Source organism: Crocodylus siamensis, chromosome 14, assembly GCF_052110815.1.
Source record: "Crocodylus siamensis isolate JL-2025a chromosome 14, ASM5211081v1, whole genome shotgun sequence".
Lineage (NCBI taxonomy): Eukaryota > Metazoa > Chordata > Crocodylia > Crocodylidae > Crocodylus > Crocodylus siamensis.
In genome coordinates, this window is record NC_143408.1 from 4,957,267 (window position 1) to 4,983,486 (window position 26,220).

Below are 26,220 nucleotides of genomic sequence, written 5' to 3' on the forward strand. Positions count from 1 at the left end.
GCCATCACTGCAGGCTGCCTGGCTGGGGGGTAGCCCGAACGAGGTGGGAGCTGGGAGCTCTTCCCTTGCCGCAGCCAGTACAGCCTGGAGCTAGAGAAAGGGGCCCCTGCACCCTACAAGTCCCAGCATGCAATGCACTGCCCGGCTTTGGGCAGTGGGTGGGCTGGAGATACTCCCTATCCCAGCATGCAATGCACTCTATGGCTTTGGGCAGGTGGTATGTGCTGGACACACGCCCTATCCCAGCATGCAATGCACTGCCCGGCTTTGGGCAGGTGGTATGTGCTGGACACACACCCTATCCCAGCATGCAATGCACTGCCCGGCTTTGGGCAGTGGGTGGGCTGGAGACACTCCCTATCCCAGCATGCAATGCACTCTATGGCTTTGGGCAGGTGGTAGGGGTTGCATATCCCTGTCCCAGCATGCAGTTCTCAGCCCAGGCCTGACCCGGAGGTATGGGCTGCAGACACTCCCTATCCCAGCATGCACTGCTCCCAGCCCAGGGTGACTTCCTTGCCCATTAGCACTGCATGCTGGGAGTGGTAGTGTCTGCAGGCTGCCCCTCTGTTAGGGGCAGGGGTGGTGCACCCTGTGCCATGGCTGAGGCAGCCCCCGGCCCACATAGGCTGAGTGCTGGATTGGGTTGGACAGAGCGTGAGCACCCCCTGCTGGCTGGGGAAAAATACACCCCTGACACTCCTCTCTGTGGGGCTTGAGGCGAGTCAGGCTGGTCCAGCCACACCCGGCGGCTAGAAACCTTGCACCTGCCTCCTGTGTCCCGCGTTCCTTCGTTAGCCCTTCGTTTAATAGCAAAGAATACAGCTCTGGAGCGACAACCTAGGGCATAAATCACCCGGTCCCTGCAGGCGTGAGTTAGTGCTTGGTCCCAGCCTTGCGTTCGCCGGCAGTGGCAGCACTCCAGAAAGGGGCTTTAAACAGCTGAGGCTGCCTCTAAGTGCATCGATCAGGGTGGAAGCTGGCCTGTAAATTAGTCTGAGAAGCCGATTGAGAAACAAAATACCAGGGAGAAAGCAGTGTGCCTGTGCCCACCCCCAGGGCCAGATCTCATAGGGTAGGAGCCGAGGGAGGTCATTGGCTTGGGGCACCGTGGGCAAAAGGTCCAGAATGAATCCTTCCTTCCCATCCACACCCACCTATCTATCCATCCAACTATCTATACATCTGTCCACTTCCATACATCCCCATCTGTCTATCCATCTATCTGTCAATTTGTCTGTCCATCCATCTGTTCAACTGTGCACTCCCATACATGCCCATCTAGCTGCATATCTTTCTCTCTCGCCAGCCCCGTACATGCCTACCTGCTTGTGTCCCACCCCTGTACACGCACTTCTGCCTGTGTGTCTGCCTCTGGCTAATAGAAGAGGTAGCCGGGACCCAGAGTCCCCCGTGTCTGGGCACTGCCCTGTGTCTGCTCTGCGCTGTGAGCGGGAAGCTCAGGGCAGAGGAGGGAAGGTGCTGGGGCAGGGGGAGTGTGGGCCCAGTGGGCAGAGATGGCAGGCAGGCCAGAGCCGGTAGCCAGGGAAGGGCACGTGTGCTCCCACCAGCACAAGCTGCTGTTGTGGCTTTAGCATGTCCCCTGGCCCCCCTCACCAGCCCCCCAGACCCCACCTGCAGCCTGTGCCCCGATCTGTCCCCTCTGGGGTGTGCCCTGGGCTGACTTTGGGGGCAAGGGCAGTGGGGGACTCAGCACCAGCAGAGGATGCACGGCGGGGAGCTCTGCTGGGCCGGCATCTCGCAAGCCTCTGCTCTAATGAGGATTCGACTCCGCTCAGCTGTAGGAGCCCCACGAGGCAGCAATTAGAGTGAACTCTCCCTGCGGTTCATTAATGCTCTGGCACTTGGAGTGAGGCAGCAGCCACGCGTGGGGCGGAGGGAACGACCGAGTGGGAGGAAGGGGAGGAGTGAAAGACATGTAGGGCCGAGCTGGGGTCTGGGGAGAGCACGGGGGCTGCGTGGGGTGGGGGCAAGGATCAGCGTTGGTATTAGGGCCTGGGACATGGGTAGCATCCGGCTGACAGAGACCAGGTGGCAGGAGCCAGATTGCATGGAAGGGTGAGGGCAGCTGAGGAGTTTTCCCTGCTCCCCTCTTGGGGTGCAGCCCATGGGACTCGAGGGAAGAGGAACCCCTCCCCCCAGAAAGGATCCTGCCCCCAAGTCTGCGCTAGTACCCCCCACCCCACCCTCTGCCCCAGGGTCACACATGCCTAGCCCCTGCTCCCCTCCACACCCGGCAGCCAGGGCAGAGCTGGACGGGGTGCCCAGCATGGGTCGAGCTCTGCACCCAGCTCCTTGCTGCAGTTGCTCTGCACTGCCCTGCTGTGGTCACCCAGGTTCTGCCCCGGGTGGGCATGTGGCTGGCAACCCTCTCCCGATCAGAGGACCTGTGCCCGCTCTGGGCAGGGCAAGGCAGGGCAGAGCAGGGTTGGTTGCTGGGGGTACATCAGACACGTGTGTGAGTGTCTGCACATGCGTGTGTACACTAGGAAGGATTGGGTGGGGTCCGGTATCGGACTGGAGTGGCACTGGGGCATTCCCGTGCTCCTGCCTGTTTCCGACTCTGTCCGTCTCCCCCCAGGGACAACTTGTACCGTGTGAGCCTGGAGCCTGCCACCGCCAGCGAGATGCGCTACCAGCAGGTAGGTGGGGGTGCGGTGGGGCTCTTCCAGCTACCGACTTCCATCAGCCAGGAAGGAGCACCCCTTATTTGTGGGCAGAGCAGGTCTCCGAGGAGGCTGTGTGCCCCAGCGTCCTATCTCCAGCTCTGGGCGGGGGCTGATGGAAGGACCGAGCTGGCCCCAGCCCCGCTGTGCTGCGCGGCTCTCGGGCGGCTCCCAGGGCTGCTCCGTGATCAGAGAGCTGAGACTGGGCCATCTCACGACGGCTCTGGGCAGCGCGGCCGTCTCTGCCGTGCATCTGACTCACCGCTGCCGCTTGCTTCCCTCCCAGAAGCTGACGTGGAAGTCGAACCAACATGACATCAACATCTGCCGCATGAAGGGGAAGCACGAGGTAAGGGTGGGCCCTACCCCCCACTCCCCACCCACTTCTCTCTCGCCTGCGAGTGGCAGGGGTGCAGGCGGTCCCGCTCAGCCCGCTGGCACCTCTGCCCCCCCCCGAGCAGCCCCGCTTGCCACCTGGGGGGGCCGGTCTCCGGAGCCACACGCTTCCCCCTCGCCGCCTTTGAGCTCCCTGCAAACATTTGTGTCAAATGTGATTTATTAGACGCTGGCATAATTGGTTTTGTAATTAATTATTTCTGGTCTGTTGATCAGAACAGACACATCTCATCATTGGCGAGAAATCCAATTTCCCCATTCTATTACTGCCACTCCGGGCTGGGGCTGGCTGCGCGCCAGGCTCCCCCCCGGTGCCCTGCCGGATCACAGCCCCGGACACGGGCCCTGGCCCATCGCGGGCAGGGGCAGGGAGCGGCACTGTGCGACAAGGCCTGGGGCTGGGCACTGAGCTCGCTTGCTCGGTTGGGAGCAGGCCTGTTCACACGCGAGTTCGTCGGGCCGGCATCAGGACGGGCCTGTGAGGTGGGACCTGGAGAGGCTTAAAAAGTTCAAAGGCTGATGATTTTCACGTAGGGAACTGCGGGCTGGGGGTGTCCGGGCAGCCCGTGACTTTCTCCTGTGGGAGCATCAGCCTCTCTCTACATGGAGGCGCCTGCAAGTGAGCGTGCCAGGTCCCTTCCCCATCAGCCCCCATCCTTCCTGCCCCCTCCCCAGCTGAATGTCAGGCCACCTGTGGAACGAGGTGCCTTTATTGACCTGCCCACCCGAGGGCTCTGGGGACAGGTGTGCGACTCTGAGATGCCAGCCCAGCCCCTCCAGCCAGTGCTGCCATATGGACATAGGCTCCCTGTGCTGAGAGAACTTGGGGCTGGGATTTTCCCTGTGGTTTCCATTGGGATTTGTAGGGGTTGGGGTGCCCCAACCCCCTCAGCCCATTTGAAAACCCTGCATCTGGCTTCTTTGGCTGTGAGAGAGATGCACCCAACTCCCCTTGTCTCCCAGCAGGGAAGGCCCTCACTCCACCATCCCTGATCATCCCCATCAGGGTCTCACTTATGTGAACCTCCCCTGGGATCACAGACCCCAAGAGGCCTGAATCTTGTTGCCTTTCATATCTCATAGGGGGTCTCTCTGTTTGCTTCATTGGGGCAGGGGTGAGGGGTTCTCCCTGGGAGGGCAGTGGCACTGATCAGTGGTGCCCGCAGGGACAGGGGGCAGGAGGGAGCACGCGCATGAAAGCAACTTCAGACCAGCACGGCCAGAAGCTCCTGGGCCTCCTAAAAGGCCTGATTTCCCGAAAGCCCGGGATGCTTGTGCTCCCCCTCTCCTCACCAGCCTGAAGCCTGGCCTGGGTTTGTGTTACGTGAAGAGGTGGGAACCCTTGTGAGTGCCGTGGGGCCGTGAGCATCACACGCATGTGCACACGCAGCACTCAACTACATGAATGTGTGCACACATGCTCATCTGCATGCACACACACACTTTCGCCCGCATGCATGCCCACATGCACACACACTCATCTACATGCATGCATACATGTGTGCACATACATTCACCTGCATGCACGCATATATGTGTGTGCACACATTCATCTACACGCCTGTATCCACACACAAACCCCTCCACCGCCTCCCCAGCTCAGGGCTCTCCAGAAGCGTTTGCAGCTGCTCCCAGCCTCCCTGGCCTCCCTTCATCTCTGCCCAGGCCTTTCAGGCAGCTTCCTAGCTTTTCACCCTCCCTTTGTTTCCCAATCAAAGCACCTTAATGTTTGTTTCCATGGTTTCCGAGTGGGCTTGGAAGGACTGAGCTGAAGGTGCTTGGCTGGATGTTCTCTGTGCTGCGGCGGCTGCGGGGTTTGGGAGGCAGGTTGGGCTCTGCTCTGCCCAGACCACAGGCAGGCAACAAAAACACCCCCAAGCTGGCAGCAGTGCCTGCCTCATGCCACTACCTAGAGCAGCCTGGCCAGGGGCCAGTGGAGACATAGGTCTCCCCTTCCCTGGGCTGCTAGCACCAGCAGCATCGTCTCAGCCCCTTCCCAGCCTTGCCCGCCCTGGCAGATCCATCCTCTGGTTGGCATCTCCCTGTAGCCGGCCCACGAGCCCCAGTGCGCCCCCAGCAAGGCTGAGCGTGGGGGTCTGTGCCCTTGCCCTGCTGTACCTGCATTCCCATGGCAGACCCGCAAGGGGCCCTGGAAACAGGGAAAGAGGTGGCTGCAGGGTGGAGCATCTAGATTTCAGACCACAGCAGGGAGGAGTAGAAGGGCCGGCAGTGGGGATGGGTGGATGGACGTGGGGGTGAGATGGATGAGTGTGCCCGGGATAGATGCGTGGCTCTCTTGGGTGGGAGCGAGGGGTGGACTGGCAGACAGACTTGTTACACCTTCCAGATGGAAATGTTAAGGGGTGAAAGTGCAGCAGCGCAGACAGAGCTCGCCCAGGAGCTGGGCATGAGAGCACAAACCTCCTGTTGTAGCCAGAGATTGAAACCCCTCTGCCCTCCCCACAAAAGGGGAAGAGAGGGAGATAGCTACGTTGGTAGACCAGGGGGTGGCGGGGGGTGGCTGGAGGCATCTAGGTGGATGGGGAGGTGGCATGTGGGTTTGTCTGGGGATATATGTGGACGGCTGTGTATGGAGCAAGGAAGAGAGGCAGGCATATGCAGAGATGTATGGGCTGGCTGATGAATGGATGGGCAGATGGAGAAGGGAGCCTACACTGGATGAATGGGCTCAGAGCCGGGTCCAGCTGCCTGGCCACAGCCCTTAAGACTGCTCCTGTCCCCTGTGGGCTGCGGGGTGCTGTCCCCTGGAGGAGAGGCCTCTGGCTTCCTGCCACGCCAGGGCCCCAGAGGTTGCCATGAGCTCAGTTCTGCCTCCTGCTGCCCAGGTACCACCCCCGGGATGCAAATCTGCCCCCCCTACCTGCCCCTAGGCCAGTCTGCGGTGGCCATGCGGGGTGGGCACTGGGCCTGGCGGGGCTGGGCATAACCCCTGCCTCTCCCCCAGGCAGAGTGCCGGAACTTCCTCAAGGTGCTGCTGGTGCAGGACCCGGGCACCCTCTTCGTGTGCGGCACCAACGCCTTCAACCCCGTCTGCGCCAACTACAGCGTGAGTCACCCGGCACGGGGGGGCTGCACCCGCGGATGCATGTACTGGCACCGTATCTGATGTGTGCAGCATGTGCTTCTACATGGCACGTGCCCCTAGGGGGAACTTGTGTTTACGTGTGGTGTGACCCACTGGAGAACATGGATGCCCTGTCTGTATTGCCTGCCTGTGTGCATGCACATACAACACGCCTGTGGCAGGTTCCTGTGGCAGGCGTTTCCCAGGTCCTTAGCGTGTGGCCTGCTGGTCCAGCATACACATGTACGTGATGCTGGCATTCACATGTAGTGTGCATCATGTCTGTAGTGCACACGCCTCAGCAGTATGTCATGTGTACAGCCTATACAAGGTGTGTACACATGTGCCACATGCATGTAGCACTTGCCCCAGGATGCAGCATGCGTGTGTTTTTCCATGCTGTCTGTGATGGGGCTGGACAGGGCAGCAAGGCAGCGAGGGGCCCGGGGTGATGGCAGAGTCCCCTGGCTGGGCTGGGCCTGTGTGCATGTCAGCTGTGGGGGATGAAAGGCACCCGCTGCCGCACAGGTCCCCGCGGGCGCCCGGGGCATGGGCTGATCACAGCCGTGTCTGCGGAGGACTCAGCAGGGAGAAAGCAAGGGCAGACTACAAAGAGCCAAGGGAGCAAGGAAGAGCTGGAGCGCATGAAATATTCACGGGAACAGATTGCTTTGCTCTGACTCCCTGGAACGGGCGCGGGGGGGCAGTACAAGACCACAGCGAGGTGGGGGGATCATGGGACGCGGGGGACGTGTAGGAGCACAGGGAGGGGGCTGGGGGCCCAGGGTGCCAAGGCAGCCCGGCCCGTTGGTTAGGGCTTGGTGCTGCAAGCAGGGACGGGCTGGGCCGGAGCCTCTGACCCCATGCTCTTGCCTGCTGCAGATGGACACGCTGGAGCCCATTGGAGACAATGTCAGCGGCATGGCCCGGTGCCCCTACGACCCCAAGCACGCCAATGTCGCCCTCTTCACAGGTCAGTGCTGCCCGGCCTGCAGGCACTGCCCTCCTCCCCTGCCTTCCGCTCCCTTGTTCTTCCTGCCCCTCTCCCAGGCACCCTACCTGCCCGTCCGTCTGTCTATCCACCTGCCTGTCTTTATCTATCTATCTATCTCTCTATCTCTATCTGTCTGTCCCCATATACTACCATTCGCTCCCTCCATATAGATCCCCTTCCTGAGTCCAATCTGCCTGCCTACCTGTCTGTCTACCTGTCCCTATAAACCACCATCCATCCACCCACGTCTCCATCTCTCCTTCCATCTTTCCCTCTGCCTCACACATCCCCCTTTCTCTCTTGTCCCCAGGCGGGATGCTGTTCACAGCCACGGTGACGGATTTCCTGGCCATCGACGCCGTGATCTACCGGAGCCTGGGGGACAGTCCCACCCTGCGCACTGTCAAGCATGACTCCAAGTGGTTCAAAGGTGGCTCCTGGTTCCCCAAGGGGATGGCGGGGGGAGGACAAGGTTCCCTGCCGGGCAGTGAGCTGGATACTGGGGTGGGGTGGGGTGTGACGGATGTCCCTGCCCCCTTGGAGGCTGGTGGTGGGCCTGTGGACAGGGGTGTTGCTGGGGCAGCTCACGCCAAACCCCCAGCAGCAGCCTTAGGTGAGGGCACTTGTGAACTGCCCACCTGCCCCTGCCCTCTGCCCCTGCGGCCAGTCCCTGACTCCATCATCTCCGCTCTCCCCGCTCAGAGCCCTACTTCGTCCATGCTGTGGAGTGGAAGAGCCACGTCTACTTCTTCTTCAGGGAGATCGCCATGGAGTTCAACTACCTGGAGAAGGTGAGCCTCGTGGCTGCACCCCAGCCTGGGGACAGCAGGGCAGAGGCTGGAGGGCACAGAAAGATGCCTGGCCCATGTATGGGAGGGAGCAGTAACTCCCATTAGGCTGCCTTTGGGGGGCCACAGGGTGGGGCTTGGGGAGCTGGGCGTAGGGGCAGCAGCACATGGTTGGGGAGAGGGGTGACCACCCTGTGCAGGACCCCAGAGTGGGGGAAGAGATGGCTGGATTCAGCCCCCGGACCCCCATCCCACCACCGCTGACCCCCACAGCGGCCAGGTGGGTCCTGCAGCTTGGAGGAGGGTCAGGCTGGCTGTTGGGGCCTGGGCTGGGCTGGCAGGGCAGCCTCAGCTGTGCCCTGTCCCCGTGCCTGCCCATCCTATCCCATCCCACTGCAGGTGGTGGTGTCACGGGTGGCGCGGGTGTGCAAGAACGACATGGGCGGCTCGCAGCGCGTGCTGGAGAAGCAGTGGACATCCTTCCTTAAGGCCCGGCTCAACTGCTCTGTGCCAGGCGACTCGCACTTCTACTTCAACGTCATCCAGGCCGTCACCGACATCCTGGAGCTGGATGGGCGGCCCGTGGTGCTGGCCGTCTTCTCCACACCTGCCAACAGGTGTGGGAGCCAGGGCATACACCAGTCCCAGCGTGCATGTGGGGACCCGTGCCAGCTTCGGCATGGCCAAAGACCCCTAGGGACCCTTTCACTGCCTGTGCCAAGAGGGGCGTCATTCATTATCCTCAGCCGGGGATGTCTCGCAGGGCATCAGCTGGATCAGTGGCTGCCCTGAACAAGGGTCCCAGGACCTTCCCAGTGCATCTGAAAGGGGGAGGAGAATACCTATGTACCCCCCAGCTACCCCGATCTTGCTGGGGCACTGAGCCCCTTCCCTCCCAGCTTGTCTTGGTCCCTGGCTGCCAGGGCCACGGGTATGTGGTACCTCTCCAGGCTGGGCACGGCTGGCCGCATTGTTGGCCCAGCGCTCTGGAGCTGGAAGTGGCTCTGTGACTGATCTGCCATGGGTGTGTGGCTCTGAATGGGCTTTTCTGAATAGCCTTGGGCTCCTTGGAGGGCCTGGTCACCCCCTCCCCTCCTAGGTCTCAGCACCCACCGCTGACCCAGCCGAGTGCCTGGATGAAGCTCCGCCTGCCAGACCCAGTTTGGCTCCAGCAGTGCAGCCGTCTGCACTGGCTTCATCAGCCCGTAGTCCCAGCCGGCCCTGCCAGCCGCCCCGGGGAAAGGCCACGGGTGCCCCTTGCTGTGACCGTGCTGCAGGGTGGGCTGGGAGGCCTGCAGACAGAGCCCAGCACCAGCAGTGCTCAGCCAGGGCCCATCGTGGCCATTCACCAGCTTGGGGTGGCTGCTTGGAGGAGCCATCTCTTGCTCGGGGACCTTTGCCTGTGGCGGGGGCACTTGCAGCAGGGCCCTGGGCAGGGGGGTCTGCAGAGGCAGAGGCTGCAGGTGGCTGAGCCCAGCTGGGTGCCATGGTCCTGACACCCCCGTCTGCATCCCCAGCATCCCTGGCTCGGCCGTCTGCGCCTTCGACATGGCCCAGGTGGCGGCTGTCTTCGAGGGGCGCTTCCGGGAGCAGAAGTCCCCTGAGTCCATCTGGACACCGGTGCCTGAGGAGCTGGTGCCAAAGCCGCGGTGAGTGAGCTGGGATCCCCTGGGCAGCCCTGAGGGCAGGTGGGGAGCTAGGATCAGGGTAGCAGGAGACAGCAGGAATTATTGGGGAGGGAGCAGTCCCCATCTCCCACCCACCTGTGTCCTTGGTGTCCTGGGCTCCGGCCCACAGCTGGGCTCCCATTAGGTCTGATGCAACCAGGCCCGAAGCAGTGGGACCCCCGCCTTGGACGGGGGTTGGGAAGGGGGGTCCTTATAGGGAGAGCTCATGGGACGTGGGCGCCGGTATTTCCAGGCCCCCGTGACTTGGCTCGTGGTTGTGCCTGGGGCAGGGTGGCGAGGGCTGGGGGGCTCCAGGTGCATGCGGCTCAGTCTGGCCCCCTCCTGTCCTACCCCTGCCAGGCCCGGGTGCTGTGCCGCCCCTGGCATGCGCTACAACTCCTCCAGCGCCTTCCCCGACGAGATCCTCAACTTCATGAAGACGCATCCGCTGATGGATGAGTCGGTGCCGGCGCTCGGCAACGTCCCCTGGATCATCCGCACCATGACGCGGTGAGAGTCCCCACCTGCCCCTCCCCGTACCCTGTAGGGCTCAGGCCCAGCCAGTCCCAGGACAGGGCTGTGTCCACATTGGGGCCAGGGGTGGTGGGGTTGGGGTCACAGGCAGAAGGCAGGAACGGAGCATGCTCTGGACTGCGGACCTCCCCAAGGCAGCACCCAGCCAGAGGACCTGATCCTGCCCGATGCCAGGCACCCCTTGGGTAGTGGTGCTTCAGGCTGGGGCAGGAAAACTGTGACTAGGAAGAGCCGGCTCCCCCTTGCTTCCTGCCTGAGCAGTGTGGAGTGGAGGCAAATGTGCATTTGTGTGGACACAGATTTTGACACACATAGGCATGTTCACATATGTACAAGGATGGGTGCTTGTGCACAGAGTTGGAGTGCACATGTGCATGTATGTGCATGTACCCTGGCATGTGTAGGAGTGTAGAAACGTGTGCCTGCGACTGTGTGTACTATGTACTTGTTCGTGCTCACATGAGTACAAGTGTACATGTGTGCTGTGTACTTGTGTGTGCTCACATGGGTATGAGCACAGATAGGTGTGCACTTGTGAGCATGTGTGTGCGTGTGTATATATGTGCATGTAATATATGTGCGTGTATGATGTATACGTGTATGTGTACACTTGTTAGTGCATGTGTGGGCGCACACATGCTCCTGCTCAAGGCGTGAGGACACCGAGAAGGCTGATAAATCTCATAAACTCTGCAGCCGAGATTGTCTCCTCCTAATTAAATCTGCCTTAATTGCTGTTTTATGTGGAATTAATCAAGCATTGCTCACTCGCTCTCAGGCCAGGAGCTCCTGCCGGGAGGCTCTGGGGGCCGGCACGGCCAGGGCAGATGTGTCACTCCCCAGGATTCGAGATGCTTTCAACGTGGGGCAGAGAGCTAGGGGGAACCCAGCAGTGGCACCCAGCCGGGGTGGGCATGTGTGGGGGCCCCCAGGGCAGAAGAGCACCAGTGCTACCCCAGTGACAGCCAGTGGGTGGAGGAGGGCATTCAGGCACTGCTGTTTAGCCCCTGCATTGCCAAATCCTTGCCTGGTGGCACCAGCTCTACTAATATGCAAAACAGCTGGAGTTAATTGGTGCAGATAATTGCAGCCACAACCAGGCAGCAGAAAACTTTTCCTCTAATTGACCCTTCCAGGAGGGCAGGGACATGGAGCCTGGGCTCAGAGATCTAGGGACCCTACCTGGCTTCACAGAGGAGATGTCCAGAAGCCCCCACCTGCGGGCTGGGGCTGCCTGGCTGCATGTCAGCGTGTGGACTGCAGAGCCAGGGATCTGGTTGCGTGTGTGCGCCCACACAGGGTGCCCGGGCGCCCCAGGGTGGGGGTACAGCAGGGTACACGCCTGCTGGGGCCTGCATCGGGAGGCACATTGGAGGCATATTTGCACTCTGCGTGCAGGGGGCGCGTTCATGCTGATTATACGACTCGCAGATGCTTGTGGCACAGTGGGCCTGCATGTGTGTGTATGTGCATGTGTGTGGCTGTCCATGCGCACACGTATGTGTCCAGTCTCTATAGCTGACGTGGGGCCAAGAGCCTCAGGATGAGTGGCACTGGGGGACTATGCTATCTGGGGCTACTCCCTTGCATAGGGCTTTGTGCGTTAACAGCCCCCGGCCCCTCCCAGAGCCCCCAGCCTGCCCCCCCTGGGACCCCCCAAGCATTCCTGAAACCATGCACCCCTTTGGGGGGTCGTCTGGGCCAGGCGGTTTGGGAGGCAGGCTGGACTGGGGTCTGTGGCGCTCAGCCCTCACTCCCACCCCATCTCCCCTGTGGCAGGTCCCAGTTGCGCAGGATCGTGGTGGACAGCACGGCAGGGCCATGGGGCAATCACACCGTGGTCTTCCTGGGCTCCAACACTGGCACCGTCCTCAAGTTCCTGATCAAGCCCAACATCAGCGCCAGCCCCTCGGCCGCCGGCATCGGGAGCCAGAGCCTGCTGCTGGAAGAGTTTGAGACCTACTCCCCCGGGAGGTAGGGCCAGCACTGAGCAGCCTCCCCGGCCAGAGCCTGACGGGGCCACATCTCCTTGGAAGGGGCTAGGGGACATGTGGGGGGTGAAAACACAGAGACACGTGGATGCCAGGCTGAGAGTGGGGGACGTCACAGCGATGGGCTGGGAGGGAGGGATGCATGCGTGCATGGACAGGGCGTAGAAACTGGACTTCATTAGTACCCAGGAGCCTCGATGGTCCCAGCCCTGCCCCTCCGCACCCCCGTGAGCCACGTGCCCAGGCCTGCTTGGTGCCACTGCCCCCACAAACACACCTCCCCAACCCCCTCAGCCTCAGCACACTCTGACTTCAGCCCCCACCTTGCATGCCCACAGGCCTGCCCCTCTGCAGCACACGGTGAGCCCATCCCCTGACCCCCTTCCCCCGGGACCCAGCAGCCCCCACCCCCCCGCAAACAGGGGCCCAGTCTGCCTTGGCCCTAGGGGGAGTCACTTCACTAGCAGGCAGCCCTGGCACCTTGCTGAGGGAGCCACGTAGAGCTTCAAGCCTCTTCTTTGCTAAGGCAGATGCCGGGTGCCCCCCTGCTGCCCATGCCCACGTGGAGCCGACACACTGCCCTCTCCACCCCAGGCCCGGCCATCCCCGAGGACACGGGCTAGACTGAGGCTTGGCTTGGGTGTGCCCACAGGTGCGGCAGAGACAATGCAGACGAGAGGCGGCTGCTGGGCATGGAGCTGGACAAAGCCACGGGGTCCCTGCTGCTGGCCTTCCCGCCCTGCGTGGTGCGGGCACCCGTTGCCCGCTGCCAGCAGCATGCTGGCTGCATGAAGTGAGTGCACAGCCGTGGCTTCCCCCCTGCAAGGATGTCCTCGTGGGCACTGGTCACTGCCTGCTGGGGGCGTGGGCATGGCTTGGGTTGTGGGGGTGCGGCTGGTGGGGTGGGCAGGGCCTTGTGTGGGGGGCATGGTCTGAATAAAGTACCCTGCCCAGCATACGGACCTCCCGGGGCAGGAGGGGCTCAGACCAAGGGCGTTGCATCCTCTGTAGCACAGGGACCCAGCTGGATGGCCCAGGAAGCGCCTGGCACGCCCTCCCTACCCCAGAGCCCCCTGCCACCTCTGCTCCTGCCCTAGCCGAGCCCCTGGGTGCTGGGGGCTGCTCCTGCAGGCCACGGCACCTCAGGAGCACCCCCGGGGGGATAGGGTGCCTGGCATCCCCATGCTGCCCTGCGGGCCTGTCTAACACCCTCCCTGCTGGGTTTCAGGAACTGCCTTGGGAGCCGGGACCCCTACTGTGGCTGGACCCCCGAGGGCTCCTGCCTCTTCCTGGAAGCCAACACCAGGTGAGACCGAGCCGGGCGATGCCGCCAGGCTGGGGGCCGGGAGCTGAGCACGTGGGATCTGGCTGCACAGGGGTTAAGGGGCCCGGTGGCCAGTGCTGACCTGCAGAGCAGTTGGGGCTGCTGAGGGGGTGCCCCTGCCCCCCCTTAGCCCCACACTGAGCCAGTGGGGGTGCCCCAGGGGTGGGGGATGTGGACGGGGGGACCCCACTTTGAGCATCTCTCTGGGGTCCTATGTTGAGCCCTTTGCTCCCATATCTCCTAGCAGGGGTCACCCTGCCCATCAACCTCCCGTGCTTGGGGTCTGTAACTGCCAGCAGGGGCCAGACCGGGGTCGGCTGTCACACGCCCCCCCCCCCCCAAAAGAGCCTTTGCCCCCAGCTCAGTCTCTGCCCCATAACAAGACCCGTTCCCTCCCACAGAGCCGCATTTGAGCAGGACATCACAGGCGGCAGCACCTCCCACCTCGGGGACTGCGAGGGTAAGCACAATCCAGCCAACAAGGCTGGGAGGGGGCACGTGGGGCTGGTTGGCATGGCCAGGGCATGGCTGGGGGGAAGCTCCCGCTGCCAGGTCCTGGTGGGCATGGAAATCATAGAGATGTGGGGCTGAAGGAGAGCTCCAGAGGTCACAGCTAGAGCAACCCCCGCCGAAGGCAGGACCAGCCCTGTCCAAACAACCATCATCTAAACCCTTCGCAAAGCAAACCGTCAGCCCTGCCTCAGCACAAGACCTCGCTGCCCGGGGGCGCCGTGCCAGCTAGCGGCCTGCTTCTATGACACGTTGTCCATAGACGCTCAAGAGATCCCCCCCACTACAGAGGAAGGCACCCCCCAGTGCCAGGGGGTAAAATTCCTTCCTGACCAACCCATGGCATCGCCCTGACCCTGAGCAGTGGGACGAGACCCTCTAGCTGGGACCCTCCGGCTTTGGTCCCAGCAGGAGCATTGGCACAGCCCAGTCCCCCCCCCAGCCTCGGCTGCAGCCAACACCTGATGCAGCTGAAGGAGGGCTTAAGCCCCCCCCCGACACATGGAGCAGAAAGCAAACCCTGAAGCCTTGGAAACCCCTATAGCCGAACACAGGCATCGCGGCGCCTAGATCACCCCCAGCCGGTGGCTGTCCTGACCTCCCCAGCGATAGGGGGTCGCCCCCTTCCCTGGCATCTCTCGCTGCCTCCCTGTCCTAACAGTTTCCCAATATCCAGCCTAAATCTCCTGTGCTGTAACTTCAAGCCATTGGTGCGCATCCAGCTGTATGGGGACGCCCAGCGGTGGCATGACCCAGCTGTCCTCTCTGAGCAGGCAACCCTACGCCCATCCTCACGGTGCCCTCCTCTCCTCGTGCCCCTCTCGACTCATGCCCCTCTCTTCCATCCCGCCAGGGCTGGTGACCGAGAGCTTCATGGATGAGCCGGACGGGCTGGTCTCGGTGAACCTGCTGGTGATCTCCTCGGTGGCTGCCTTCGTCATCGGCGCGGTGATCTCGGGCTTCAGCGTGTGCTGGTTCATCGGGCACCGGGACCGCAAGGAGCTGGCGCGGCGCCGCGACAAGGAGAACATCCTGGCGCACAGCGAGTCGGTGGTGAGCGTCAGCCGTCTGGGCGAGCGGCGGCCCCGGCCCGGCCCCCCCGAGAACCTGCTGGCACCGCTGATGCAGAACGGCTGGCCCAAGGGGCTGCTCAAGGTGGGGCAGCCCGACCTGGACTCGGGGGTGCTGCCCACGCCCGAGCAGACTCCGCTGCAGCAGAAGCGCTGCCCTGGCAGCCTCAAGAACTGCAAGTGGGAGCAGAGCCACAACCTCATCAACGCCTCCCTGCGGGACCCCGGCTGCCCCGGCTCCTCCGTCATCCTGCTTCACGCCGGCCACCCCCAGGGGCCCCCCCACATCCGGGCTGGGCATGGCATGCCCGTGGCCTGCCGCGCTGTGCTCATGGACCAGGAGCTGGAGGACGAGGGGAGCGACTCCTCCATGGACATGCACTACCTGCCGGTGAGTGGGGGCCTCGAGCATGGCGAGGGGCCCCGGCCCCAGCCGGCGCAGCCCCCCGCCTCCCACCGGCCCGGCGTGGGCAGGGGCTCCTACGGCGAGTTCCCCATCACGCCGCATGCCAGCCCGGACCGGCGCCGGGTGGTGTCGGCGCCCGGCGGGGAGGCCGGGGACTTCTGCGAGGGCAGCCCCTGGAACCCCGACAAGCTGAACTTCAACAGCAACAACGCAGCCAGCAAGGCGGCTGCCCACCTCAAGAGGAACCACACGTTCAACAGCGGCGAGGCACAGGGGGGCTACGGCCGGCCCGGCGGGGCCCCGCGGGCGCACCCGCACGCCCTCACGGACCTCAGCCACCTCCTCAAGTACGGCATCGAGCGGACTCCCTCCGTTAAATAGGAGCCGGCTGCCCAGGGGGTGTGGCTTGGTTTGGTGCCTGCCTCTCAGGGGGCGGGGCTCCAGAGAGGGGCGTGACCCAGGGAGGCTCCTCCCCCCAAGACCAGCGTGTCTCCAGGAGGGACTGTAGGGGGCACTGGAGAGGAGTGGGGCCGGGGACGGTGGGCGACGTGGGTCTCGGACTGTGCCCTCTGCCCACCCCGGGTGCCCCCACTCTCCCCCGTGGGGCCTGACAGTGGCAGGCCCGGGGTGAGGATTTCCTACCCAGCGCAAGGCGCCGGGGGCTGGGACCCGGCTGGGGGGCCTGGGCACCCCCCCACTCGCCTGCTCCTCCTTTTTGTACTGGATGTGGGGGGCCGGGCTGGCACCTGGAAGGTTTGCTAGTGATGGGTGACGGGTCCCTTGCCCCGTTGGCCCCCCCCGGGGCAGACCCCGGGGCTGCCTCCTTCGGGAGGGCTCGATGCCACAGTTCTCTGCAGTGTGTCCCCCCATGACCCTGGCAGCCCCCACCCCTGCTCCCACCTGACCCTGCCAGTCCCAGCCCCTTCCCCGTTCCCTGCTGCACCTCTCAGGTCCCCGCCCAGCTCCTCCCCCACACCCCACCATGGGCCCAGACCGCTGCCCCCTCCCCCACCATCCCCCCCGCCCCACATGGGGTCTGCATTCTCCCCACCCTCCCCTGGCACAGCAGAGGGCACTGCCCCTCCCCCTCCCCACCATGCTGGGGCCCGTTGCCTGCCATGCCTGGCCCTGCTCCTCTGGCGCATCCCCTTCCCCGCTGGGGGCTGCTGGTGAGGCTGGATTGCAGGGGCCCCAGCCATCAGGCTGTGGCACAAAGTCCCAGGGGCCCCGGTCCCTTGTGCCCAGCTCCCCCATGCTGGTCTGATCTGAGCAGGAGTCCTCGGCTCTACGGGGGCCGTGGGTTGGGGTGGGGACATTTCTATTACTGTAACACTGGGAAGCACAATCCTTTCTGTGGGGTCAGACCCCACGCCGGGCCACCCCCTCTGGCTGGCGGGGCAGGGGGCAGGTGCACGCACACTACTCAGCTCTGCCCCCCGCTGGATGCCCCCCTAGCCTGCTCCAGGCTCTGCTCCTCTGCCCGCTCCTGCGGCGGCTGCATCCCGCACAGCTCGGGGATGCCCTGGACGCCCTGCTGGGGCATGAGCAAGGTCAAAGCCAGCTGCCTGCATGTCCTGGCAGGGGCCCAGCCACGAGCCACATCACCTGGGGACGGGTGCCGCGGGAGCGAGGCTGGGGACCGTGTCCCTGTCCCAGCCCTTGGGCTCTGTTCAGCTCTGGGGCTGTTCCCTGGGGGCAGGGGGTACCTAGGCTGGGGTGCAGGCACTGAGTCTGGGGCAGAGAGGAGAGGAGGGATTAGAGGGACTTAACCCTCTCACTGCTGCAGGGCTGTCCCCAGAGCACATCCCTCAGGACCCTCTGCAGGGTGACCCCAACCTGCTCCCCCCGCAGCTGCTGAGGGGCCCCTACTGGGGCTGGGGTCCCGGGGGTGGGGGGCGTGTGGGGCTCCTTGGAGCAGAGTGGAGCTCTTGTGACAATCTGTAGAAAGGGACCGTGGCCTGGCTCGGCCCTGTAGAGATGGCAGCCATGCCGGCCAAAGCGCCCCCAATGCCCGCTGGCCCCACGGGCTGCCAGCTGGAGGGGGCGGGGGCGCCAGGCCTGGCGGGGGGGGGGGCGGGAGCCGGGGGCAGGCTGAGGCCTCCGCTGCCCCTCTGTAAATACGGTCGCAGGCATGCAGCCCTCCGGGAAGCTGAGCATTACCGAGCAAGCGGTCCAATCCGATGTGACCTGTGCCCCCGTGACCTTTCCCCTTTGACCTGTGCAGGCTGTGCATGCTACAGTGGTAACCTCTTCTCTGTATCACTCTGGACTTCCCCTGCCAATAAAGTTCTGTTTACAAGACTGGGTCCGTCCCCCCCCACCGCCCCGCTGGGGCAGGGCTGATCTGTGCCCCGTGTAGGGGTTCCTGGGCCACGGAGCCAGTCCTCGGCGGGCAGGACCGTGGCTTTGCCTGGCTACAGCCAGCAGGGCCAAATCCGGCTGTGGGAAAAGGATCTGGGAGCAGCAGTGCAATGTCCGTGGGGGCCGGAGACCGCTGCCCAGTGACCCTGAGGCGGGGTGAGCTCAGCACATGCCAGTCCCACCCCCACGTGCCTGCAGAGCGGCGCTGGGCAGTGCAGGGGGCAGTCGGGTGGGAGGTGCTGGTCCTGGCCCTGAGTGCTGCTGCCGTGTCCCTACCCCCACGGTGCCGTGCTGTTGTGTCCCCCCATGGTGAGTGGGGCTGGGTACGTGCTGCCCTGGGGACGCGGCGCTGAGCTGAGGGAGGAGCTGGGTGCTCCGAGCGCCCACGAGCGTGTCCTCTGTGGATGGAGCAGTGCTGAGCGGATCAACCAGCCCTGCTCTGCCCTGCGGGTGGGAGGGTGCCCCTCGCTCTGCCTGGGAGGATGGCGGGGGGTCTCCAGGGCTGAGGCAGGGGTCACTTTGCCACTCCAGCCTGCACATCGCCCTCTGTCTTGGTTAGTGTGGCAACCCATAGCCACACGTGTATACTTGAATACATGTACGCGCAAAGATGTGTGCACACACCCCTGTGTGCCTATGCATATCCCTGCATGTGTGCCGGTATATGCAAAGATGAGCACGCATGCACACACACCTGGATGCATACATGTATACCCAAAGAGGCGCGTGCGCACACATGCACATGCATGCACATATGCACACACCTGCATGCATGCACGTATACCCAAAGAGGTGCGCATGGGCACGCGCACACATGCACACACCTACATGCGTCCATGTATACACAGAGGTGTCCACACATGCCTATGCATGCACACAGCCCTGCAGGCCAGTGCCTACACACACAAAGGTGCACACACAAGTATGCCTGTGCTGAGGTGCGTGCTTACCCAGAGATGTGGACACATGCACATACTCCCTGCCCAAGCGTAGTTTCACGTGAGGCGAGCAGAGCACGAGGTGCATGTGTTCAGTGCCCAGGTATCTCCACGGAGGATGGCAGCACTGGACGCTGTTATAATAGGGGGCTGGGAGGAGCATGGTGGTATGTGGCCCAGCGGGGGAGACAGTGCCCAAGCCTAATGTTGCTGGCTCTTGCCATGACACCATGTTCACATCCATCACTGCTGTGCTGACAGTGCCTGCCCGCATTGCAGTCCCCTCTGCAGTGGGGCAGGAAGGCACCGGGGGGGGCGAGCTGATGGGACGCTGGCAGGATGGACTCGTCCGCACTGGCACACAGCGGGGATGTCAGGCGGCGCCCAGTAATGCCCCCATGTGCTCAGGGCCTTGGGGTAATGGCTCGGACACAAGCTAATGGGCCTTGCGGCACTGGCCATCAACACCCCTCCAAGGGGAGAGCATCACCGATGCTCGCTAGCTCTCCTGCCCGCAGCCTGCTCGCAGGGCTCCCGTGCACATGTTGACCTTGCTTACTATGTGTGGGAGAGCTGAGAGCAGAGCTTGAGGGCTCGTGAATCTGGTACCAAAATGCCAGAAAGCCCAAAAGAAAGCTGAGCGATGTGTGCATGTGTGTGTGCCTGCGTGTCGTGCATATGTACATGTGTATCTGGAAGAAATCTAGAGTGTGTGTGTGTATGTATGTGTCTGGAAGGAAGTTAAGCAGCTTGTGTGTGTGCACATGTTGTATGCATGCACCCAGGCATCTGGAATAAAGCTAAGCAGAGTGTGTGTGTGTGTGTGTGTGTGTGTGTGTGTGTGTGTGTGTGTGTGTGTGTGTGTGTGTGTGTGTGTAAGGAAGTTAAGCAATATGTGTCTGTGTGCATATGTTGTCTGCATGTATACATGTATCTGGAAGAAAGCTAAGCAGAGTGTGTGTGTGTCTGCGTGTAGGTACCTGTGTGCTAAGAGGCATGTGCACATGCCTATATGTGCTGGGGGGGAGTGAGTGCATGTATGCCTCTGCTGAGATGTATGCATAGGTATTTCTGTGTTGACATGTTTGCATGTGCATATGTGTGTACCTGTCTGCAAGGAGGCATGTGTACATATGTATGGGGGTGGATGAGTGCATGTTTCTGCCCTGGTAAGTGCACGTGTTTCTGTGTATGTACATGCATGTGGTCACATGCTGGAGGGGGTGTATGTGTATACCTATCAGCAAGAAGGTCTATGTGCTGGGGGGTGAATGTATGTACACCTCTGCTGAGATGTGTGCACAAGTGTTTCTGTGTTTATGCCTTTGTATGTGTGCATGTAGCTGTCTGCAAGGAGGTGTGTGGAAGTGTGTGCTGGAGGATTAGTGCACATATGCCTCTGCCGTGATATGTGCAGGCATGTTTCGGGGTGCACACGTGCATGTGTTCACGTGTGTGTGCGTGACCTTGTCTCAGATGCTTCCCCGCCCCCCTGCAACCCAGGCAGTGTCTGCAGCCGGCAGCAGCAAATGGCTCTGCAGCCTCTGGATGTAACAGCATGCCCCCCACCCCCCTGGACTCCCTCCACCACCCTCCACAACCGCTCAGTGCATCGCGGGGCTCTCCATGTTCACCTGTCCATCCAGATAAGCCTGCACCTGGCAGAGCCCACAAACAAATGAGATTCCTGCCCTGGAAGCTGCCTCCGGCCACATCCCCGCAACCCACCGCACCGGCCTCCGCACAGGCATGCAAGAGAGAGGGCCCAGGGGAAGTGATTTGCCTGCCCGGAGCAGCTGCCTTCACGGTGCTGGGGCTGGGGCTCAGCCACACCAGCAACGTGTCCTGTGTTGCGGGGAAGAGGTTGGGGGGTGTCACCACATCCTAGCAGCGGGCAAACAGCGTGGGGGAGCAAGGCGAGCGAGGGGAGCTGGGGTCACCACAGCCCCCCACCCGACCAGCGAGGCCTGGCTGCTAGGGGATGCTGCCACGCTGGGGGGGCAAAGACAGGTCCTGCAGGCAGCCAGCATGTGACAGGCTCTGAGCACTGCAGACAGACTAATGCCAGGGCAGGGACAGACAGACAGACCCGGGCAGGCAGGTGTGCCAGGGTGTGGATACCCAGGTAGATACATGGGTGTGCGAACGGATGCATCAGAAAGAGAGACGGATAGATGGCTGGATGTGGGGGGCCTGCCTGACAATGCAGCACCACCCCAGCAAGCAGAGGGGCACGTGGGGGCATCCTCCTGCCTTCACACCCCCTGTCTGAGCCACCCCCGCCCCTTCAGTCCTGGCCCATGAGCCAGGCTGCGGCATCCAGATCCAGCCACCCCCCCTTGCCGGCACGTGCCCCCCCCACCCCGCTCTCAGGGCTGTTGGGGGGAGGAACAAGGCCATAAACGACCCAGCAGGGCATCTGGGAGCCGGCGCTAGCAGATGGTGAGGGATAATGTCAGTTAATGTATGCGGCGTGGATGCCTTCGGTGGCCAATGTGCAGCCGTGGCTGCCACCGCACGCCGGAGAGCACAGCTGCTGCCTGGGTCCAGAGCTGACCTGGCATCGCCCCACGTCACTGGGAGCTGGCAGGGGGAAGAAGGGCATGGCCTTCGGGGTGCATATATGGCAGCAAGGTGGTCCCCACTCCCCAGCATTGCCTGGGGCCCTGATGGAGCTGGAGGGGGGTCGGGGGATGTGGCAGGCCAGCCAGCTTCCTCTGCTCTGCCTTCCCCTGGGCAAGCCCCTGGGTCCCTGGGGGCCTCTCCAGCCCCTCCCCAGGAAATCATGCTTCCTTCCCTTCCTTCCCCCAACTCGCAGGTGTCCGTGATCTCGTTCCAGCCATGCTGCCTCGCCTTGGAGGCATTTATAGCACCTGGCGCCACAGGCCTGGGATCCCCCTCATCCTCCGTCTGGCTTCTCAAAGCACCGCAGGGTGGGCCTGGCTCTGGTGGGCTGATGTAGCAGTACGGCCATGGCAGGTAAGGTTCCCCCCAGTCCATCCCACAGCCCCTGACCCCTTCCCAGATGCAGCTGCTGGCCCTGGGATTCCCAGTTAACCCTGGGCACGAGCTGTGGCTGGTATCAGCCCCAGGACACAGGAGCACCTGAGCCAAGAGCTGCCTATTGAACCCCTGCACTGCCCAGCCACCCTCTCCCACCCCGCACAGGGTGGAAGGGGAGCCGTGCTTGCAGATCCAGCTGTGCAAGTGCAGGTGTGCACGATCCTGTGGCTTCACTAGTGTGTGCAGAAGCCCAGCAGCATTTGCTGTCATGTTGGTGCGGGGGGCTGGCTGGAAGCAGGGCTGGGATGGAAGAAGAGAAGAAGCCCGGGAGAGCCCCACCTGCTTCGTATCGCCAGCCTTGGAGCTGCCCAGTGGGGAGGGCAGGGGTATGTGGTTGGGGGGACAGGGTGGGCTGCCAGCCCACATGCTGCCGGGCACTGCTGAACAGGACAGGGACCTGCCCAGTCCCCCTGGCACTGTGGAGCGCCGGCCAGCCAAGGGCACGGTGCCATGGCAGATGGGGGGCAGCAGGGCCGGGTTTGGAGGTGCCTGGCAGTGGGGACCTGGGCTCTGCTCCCAGGGCCGCGGGCCGGCAGGCGTGCTGCAGGGGCAGGGCAGGTCTGGCTTGCAGGGGCCCACGCAGGCTGCAGCCATGGGAGCTGGGGGCAACCAGTGCTAGCAGCTGCCCTGCATCTCCCTGGCTGAGCGCTGCAGAGGGAAACCCCGGCTCCTGCCCGCAGCAAGGTAGCAGAATGAAAGCAAGACCCGCAGCGGGGGCTTTGCAGCCGCAACCAGGCCAGTGCGGGGAAGGGCTCTTTGCCCCCCTCCTGCAGCTCGGCCGCTGCCGGCCCCAGCCCAGGGAGATCAGCAGTGACCTGGGGACTCTGGCCAGTGCCGTGACTGACACGAGTGTGGCGGGTCTCAGCTGAGCACCCCCGCAGATGGCCAAATCTCCTTCTATTTGGCACTAGCTGGGCTCCTGCCATCCTCCTGCTAGGGGCCAAGAGGCAGGTGGGGCCAAGGGGATCAGGAGCAATGCCTCCAGCAGGACGCCTGGGTCGTGCCAGGAGAGAGCGGGCTGGATCAGAGGGCACGGCTGCCATCTGCCGGTCCCAGCTGGTAGGACGGGTGCCAGCCTCTGCCAGGGGTGGTGACCTGGCCCAGTTTGGGGCACGGGACTGGGAACGCAGCCCTGTTGGCGAGAGGGACCGGCTCTGCGAGGTGTGGGGGGGAGCGGGACCCGCCGACCGAGAGGCCGGGGGGGGGTGCGCTGGGCACCAAGCGCTTGGAGCCCCCGACTTGAATTCGACTCCAGGGGTGCGTGTGATTGGGTGTGGACGTCGCACGGGGCTGCCTAACTGGTCCTGGCTTGGCCGAGTGCCGCCCATTAGTCTGGGTCCTGAGTTCAGGAGCTGCTGTTGGAGGAGCCACATGGGCAGAGCCACCCGCTGGGGGGTCTGGGAGGCAAATGGGGAGGGGGCTGAAGCTCTCCTGGGTCAGTGCCACTGGGGCTAGGGCTGGCCTCGGTCCCAACGTGGCTTGAGCCCTGCCACTTCCACCCTCGAGCCTGCTGCCCCGCACAGCCTCCCACCCATGCTCCCCTCTGGCATCCCCGGCCCCGACCCAGCTCGCGTTCCCCGCTCGGGTGGGCCGGAGAGCCCCGACCAGCTCCGCCTGGCGAGGCAGGGGGCTCATCAGCCCAGTCTGTGCCCAGGGCTTGTGACATGGGGCAGGCTCTGTAGTGCTGTCCTGGTCCCAGCCATGGCACAGGTCCAGGTGCGGGGGCTGTGCAGGCAAGGTGCCTTTTAATCCCATCAGGGCCAGACTGAAGCCCCTGGTGCTGGGGGGACCGTGGGGTGAAGAGCCCCTCGTGACACGGGCCCTGCGTGCTGTTCAGAGCCAGGCAGGAAGGTGCCAGTGCAGGGATGACGGGCACCCTGAAGTGTGCCCGGGTGCAGGTGCCCACAGGTCAGCAGGGGTGCCCTCAGGCCTGATTTCCTAGCTGATCGGGCAGCTGGCAGAGAAGCAGCGAGCACAGCCCCCCCCTCCTCCCTGCTGCAATTTCCCAACCTGGCTGGTCGGTCACAAAAGAACCAGGAAGCTGCCAGCCCCCGCCCAGCCCCGCGGCGCACCCGCACCCCCTGCCCGGGGCACTGAGCAGGAGCGGCGGGACAGGACAGGTCACGACCAGCCACGCCACTGGCACTGTTTGCAGGGTGAGGGGGTGCGGGCAGCGGGGCAGCCCTGGGCACCAGCCTGCAAGGGTGCTGGGAGCCCAGCTCGGGGACGGCTCGTGGGGGAGACGTGCCGCCGGCTGCATGCCAGAGCTGTGCTATGGGGCCAGCTGGGGGGGGCGGTCTCTGCCCGGGGTAGGGCTGGCAGGGAGCGATGGGTGGGGGCATCAGCAGAGCTGCGCGGAGCCCAGCCTGTCCCAAAGTAGCCCCGTCTCTTCCTCCCTGCAGCCTCCGTTCCCCACCACGCTGCAGGATGACTTGCCTGCGCCTCGCCCTGCTGGCCCCGCTCCTCCTGGCCCTGCCCCTGCCCCGCAGCTGGGGGAAGCCGTGCCCGCCTGTGCCCAGAAATGCCACAGTGTTCGTGTGCACCGCGCCGGACCTCTACGTCTTCCCTTCCGGCCTCCCCGGTGGCATCCTAAGCATCTCGGTGGAGTTCACCAACCTCAGCACCATGGGCAAGCATGCGCTGCAGGGGCTGCCCCTGCTCCAGGAGCTCCATCTGTCCAGCAACCGGCTCCAGTGCCTCCCTGCAGGCCTCCTCTGGCCCGTGCCCGAGCTCCGCGTCCTGGACCTCACTGGCAACCTGCTGGAGGACCTGCCCCCCGAGACCTTCTGTGCCAGCAGGCTCCTGCGGCACCTGGTGCTGGGGGGGAACCGGCTGGGGAGACTGCAGCCCTCCTGGTTCCAGTCCCTGGGGGCACTGCAGTGGCTGGACGTGTCTGGCAACCAACTCCGAAACCTGCCCTCGCATTGCTTCCTCCCGCTGCGTGCCCTGCAGAGTCTGGACCTGTCCCACAACTTCCTGAGCAGCCTGCCCCCCACGGCGCTGCAAGACCTGGCCCAGCTGGAGCGGCTGAACCTGGAGGGCAACGGGCTGCAGGTCCTGGCCGAGGAGACGTTCCAGCCCACCCGCGGCCTCCGCTACCTCTTCCTGCAGAACAACAGCCTGAGCGCGCTGCCGCATGCCGCCCTGGTCCCGCTGGATCAGCTGGACACGCTGGACCTGTCCCACAACGCCCTGCACGCCCTGGACTTCCGCCTGCCCGAGCCCCCCAACTCGGCCAACCCCCTCGGCCTGGACCTCTCCGGGAACCCCTGGGTGTGCGACTGCCACGCGGCCCGCTTCCTGCGCTGGCTGCGGAGCCGGCCCGTGCACCTCTACGCCCGCAACCAGACCCTCTGCCAGGCCCCTCCGGAGCACCGCAACCAGAGCCTGGCCACGCTGGCTGAGAGCGAGCTCGGGGTCTCCTGCCCGCTGGCCCCTGGGCCTGGGAAACTGGAGAGCCAGGAGCTGCCCCCAAGCCAAGTGGGCAAGGCCTAGCTATGGGCTGAGCCAGCTTCCACCCCCACCCTGGCATCCCCACGGCAGCCTTCCTTGTCTCCTTCCTCCTCCTCCTCCCCGCGCTGGCGTCTGGGCAAGAGCCCACCTGAGCGACTCTGGGTCTGTCTCGGGCTGTTTCCCCCCCTCTGAAAGGGTGATGGGTCCTTGCCCTGATGCCCCAGGTGCCCAGGCCTCAGCCAAAACCCCACCATGCTTGCCCCCAGCCTCCCAGCAGACCTCGGCCCCCCACCTCCGAGCCCGCCTGCATCGCACCCCCAGCCCCTCGGACCAGCCTCCATTGGTGGCACCGAGGGGCTGCTCTTTGGGTCTGAGAAGCCACTTTAGCTCAGTTTGCACTGGTGGGAATCGCGCCCTGCCAGCGGCTGGCTGGGTCCAGGGCCCGTCCTTGAGCCAGGCCTCCCAAAAGGCTGCGTGCAAACATTGCAACACAAGTGTGGCTTCCTCCCAGCCTGTTGCAAGCATGCCTGCCCTCCCCCCAGCTTTCCTCTTCCAAAACAGCCTCCGAGGAGTGGGGGCTGAAGGGACTGGGTGGCCTGGGGTGTATGCATAATGCAGACGTACCATCGAGCTGGCACTGGTCGAGCAAGTTCCCACTTGTCCAGGATTGGAAGCATTGGCATGTACAGCGCCTGGCGCACCAGGATGGATGGGCACCTAATAGATGGCGAAGAGCTGCCTTTCTGACCCTGGAGGGGTGGGAGTGAGTGCCTGGCCCAGCCAGCCTTATAGTGGGCAAGCACTTTCACCTGCTTTGGGAGTCCTGGGGGGTGGGTGCCCAGTGACGGGGGGCATTTCCACTGCTCTGCTTTCCCTTCTCTCCGAAACGTGAGCTCAGTAAACCTCAGTGCACACACCTGACTGAAGTCTGCAGTGTGCTTGACCCTGGGGGG

At 63.6% G+C, this 26,220-nt stretch overlaps 2 protein-coding genes across 10 annotated transcripts in view; both read left to right on the plus strand.

Annotated features, from left to right (window-relative positions):
* The window catches only part of SEMA6B (semaphorin 6B), an 86,446-nt gene extending 68,693 nt beyond the window's left edge, over window positions 1-17,753 (plus strand). For all 9 annotated transcript variants that reach the window (XM_090027326.1, XM_090027333.1, XM_090027324.1 and 6 more), the window contains exons 4-17: window positions 2,603-2,663; window positions 2,974-3,036; window positions 6,049-6,150; window positions 7,051-7,141; window positions 7,473-7,592; window positions 7,865-7,953; window positions 8,350-8,567; window positions 9,468-9,599; window positions 9,978-10,127; window positions 11,931-12,125; window positions 12,795-12,935; window positions 13,371-13,448; window positions 13,868-13,926; window positions 14,830-17,753. In XM_090027326.1, coding sequence (XP_089883452.1) covers window positions 2,603-2,663; window positions 2,974-3,036; window positions 6,049-6,150; window positions 7,051-7,141; window positions 7,473-7,592; window positions 7,865-7,953; window positions 8,350-8,567; window positions 9,468-9,599; window positions 9,978-10,127; window positions 11,931-12,125; window positions 12,795-12,935; window positions 13,371-13,448; window positions 13,868-13,926; window positions 14,830-15,833 — 2,503 coding nt within the window. In that variant the 3' untranslated portion in view covers window positions 15,834-17,753. The remainder of the gene's footprint in view (window positions 1-2,602; window positions 2,664-2,973; window positions 3,037-6,048; window positions 6,151-7,050; window positions 7,142-7,472; window positions 7,593-7,864; window positions 7,954-8,349; window positions 8,568-9,467; window positions 9,600-9,977; window positions 10,128-11,930; window positions 12,126-12,794; window positions 12,936-13,370; window positions 13,449-13,867; window positions 13,927-14,829) is intronic.
* A 6,087-nt stretch (window positions 17,754-23,840) lies between these two features.
* LRG1 (leucine rich alpha-2-glycoprotein 1) lies at window positions 23,841-26,183 on the plus strand. The gene is made up of 2 exons (XM_090026901.1): window positions 23,841-23,970; window positions 24,217-26,183. The coding sequence occupies exon 2, from the start codon at window positions 24,242-24,244 to the stop codon at window positions 25,307-25,309; it is 1,068 nt and encodes a 355-aa protein (XP_089883027.1). The 5' UTR covers window positions 23,841-23,970; window positions 24,217-24,241; the 3' UTR covers window positions 25,310-26,183.
* Window positions 26,184-26,220: the final 37 nt, after the last annotated feature.

Bases quoted from the DNA above. Each gene is read 5' to 3' on its own strand.
- LRG1 (XM_090026901.1), top strand. From the start codon at position 24,242: ATGACTTGCCTGCGCCTCGCCCTGCTGGCCCCGCTCCTCCTGGCCCTG.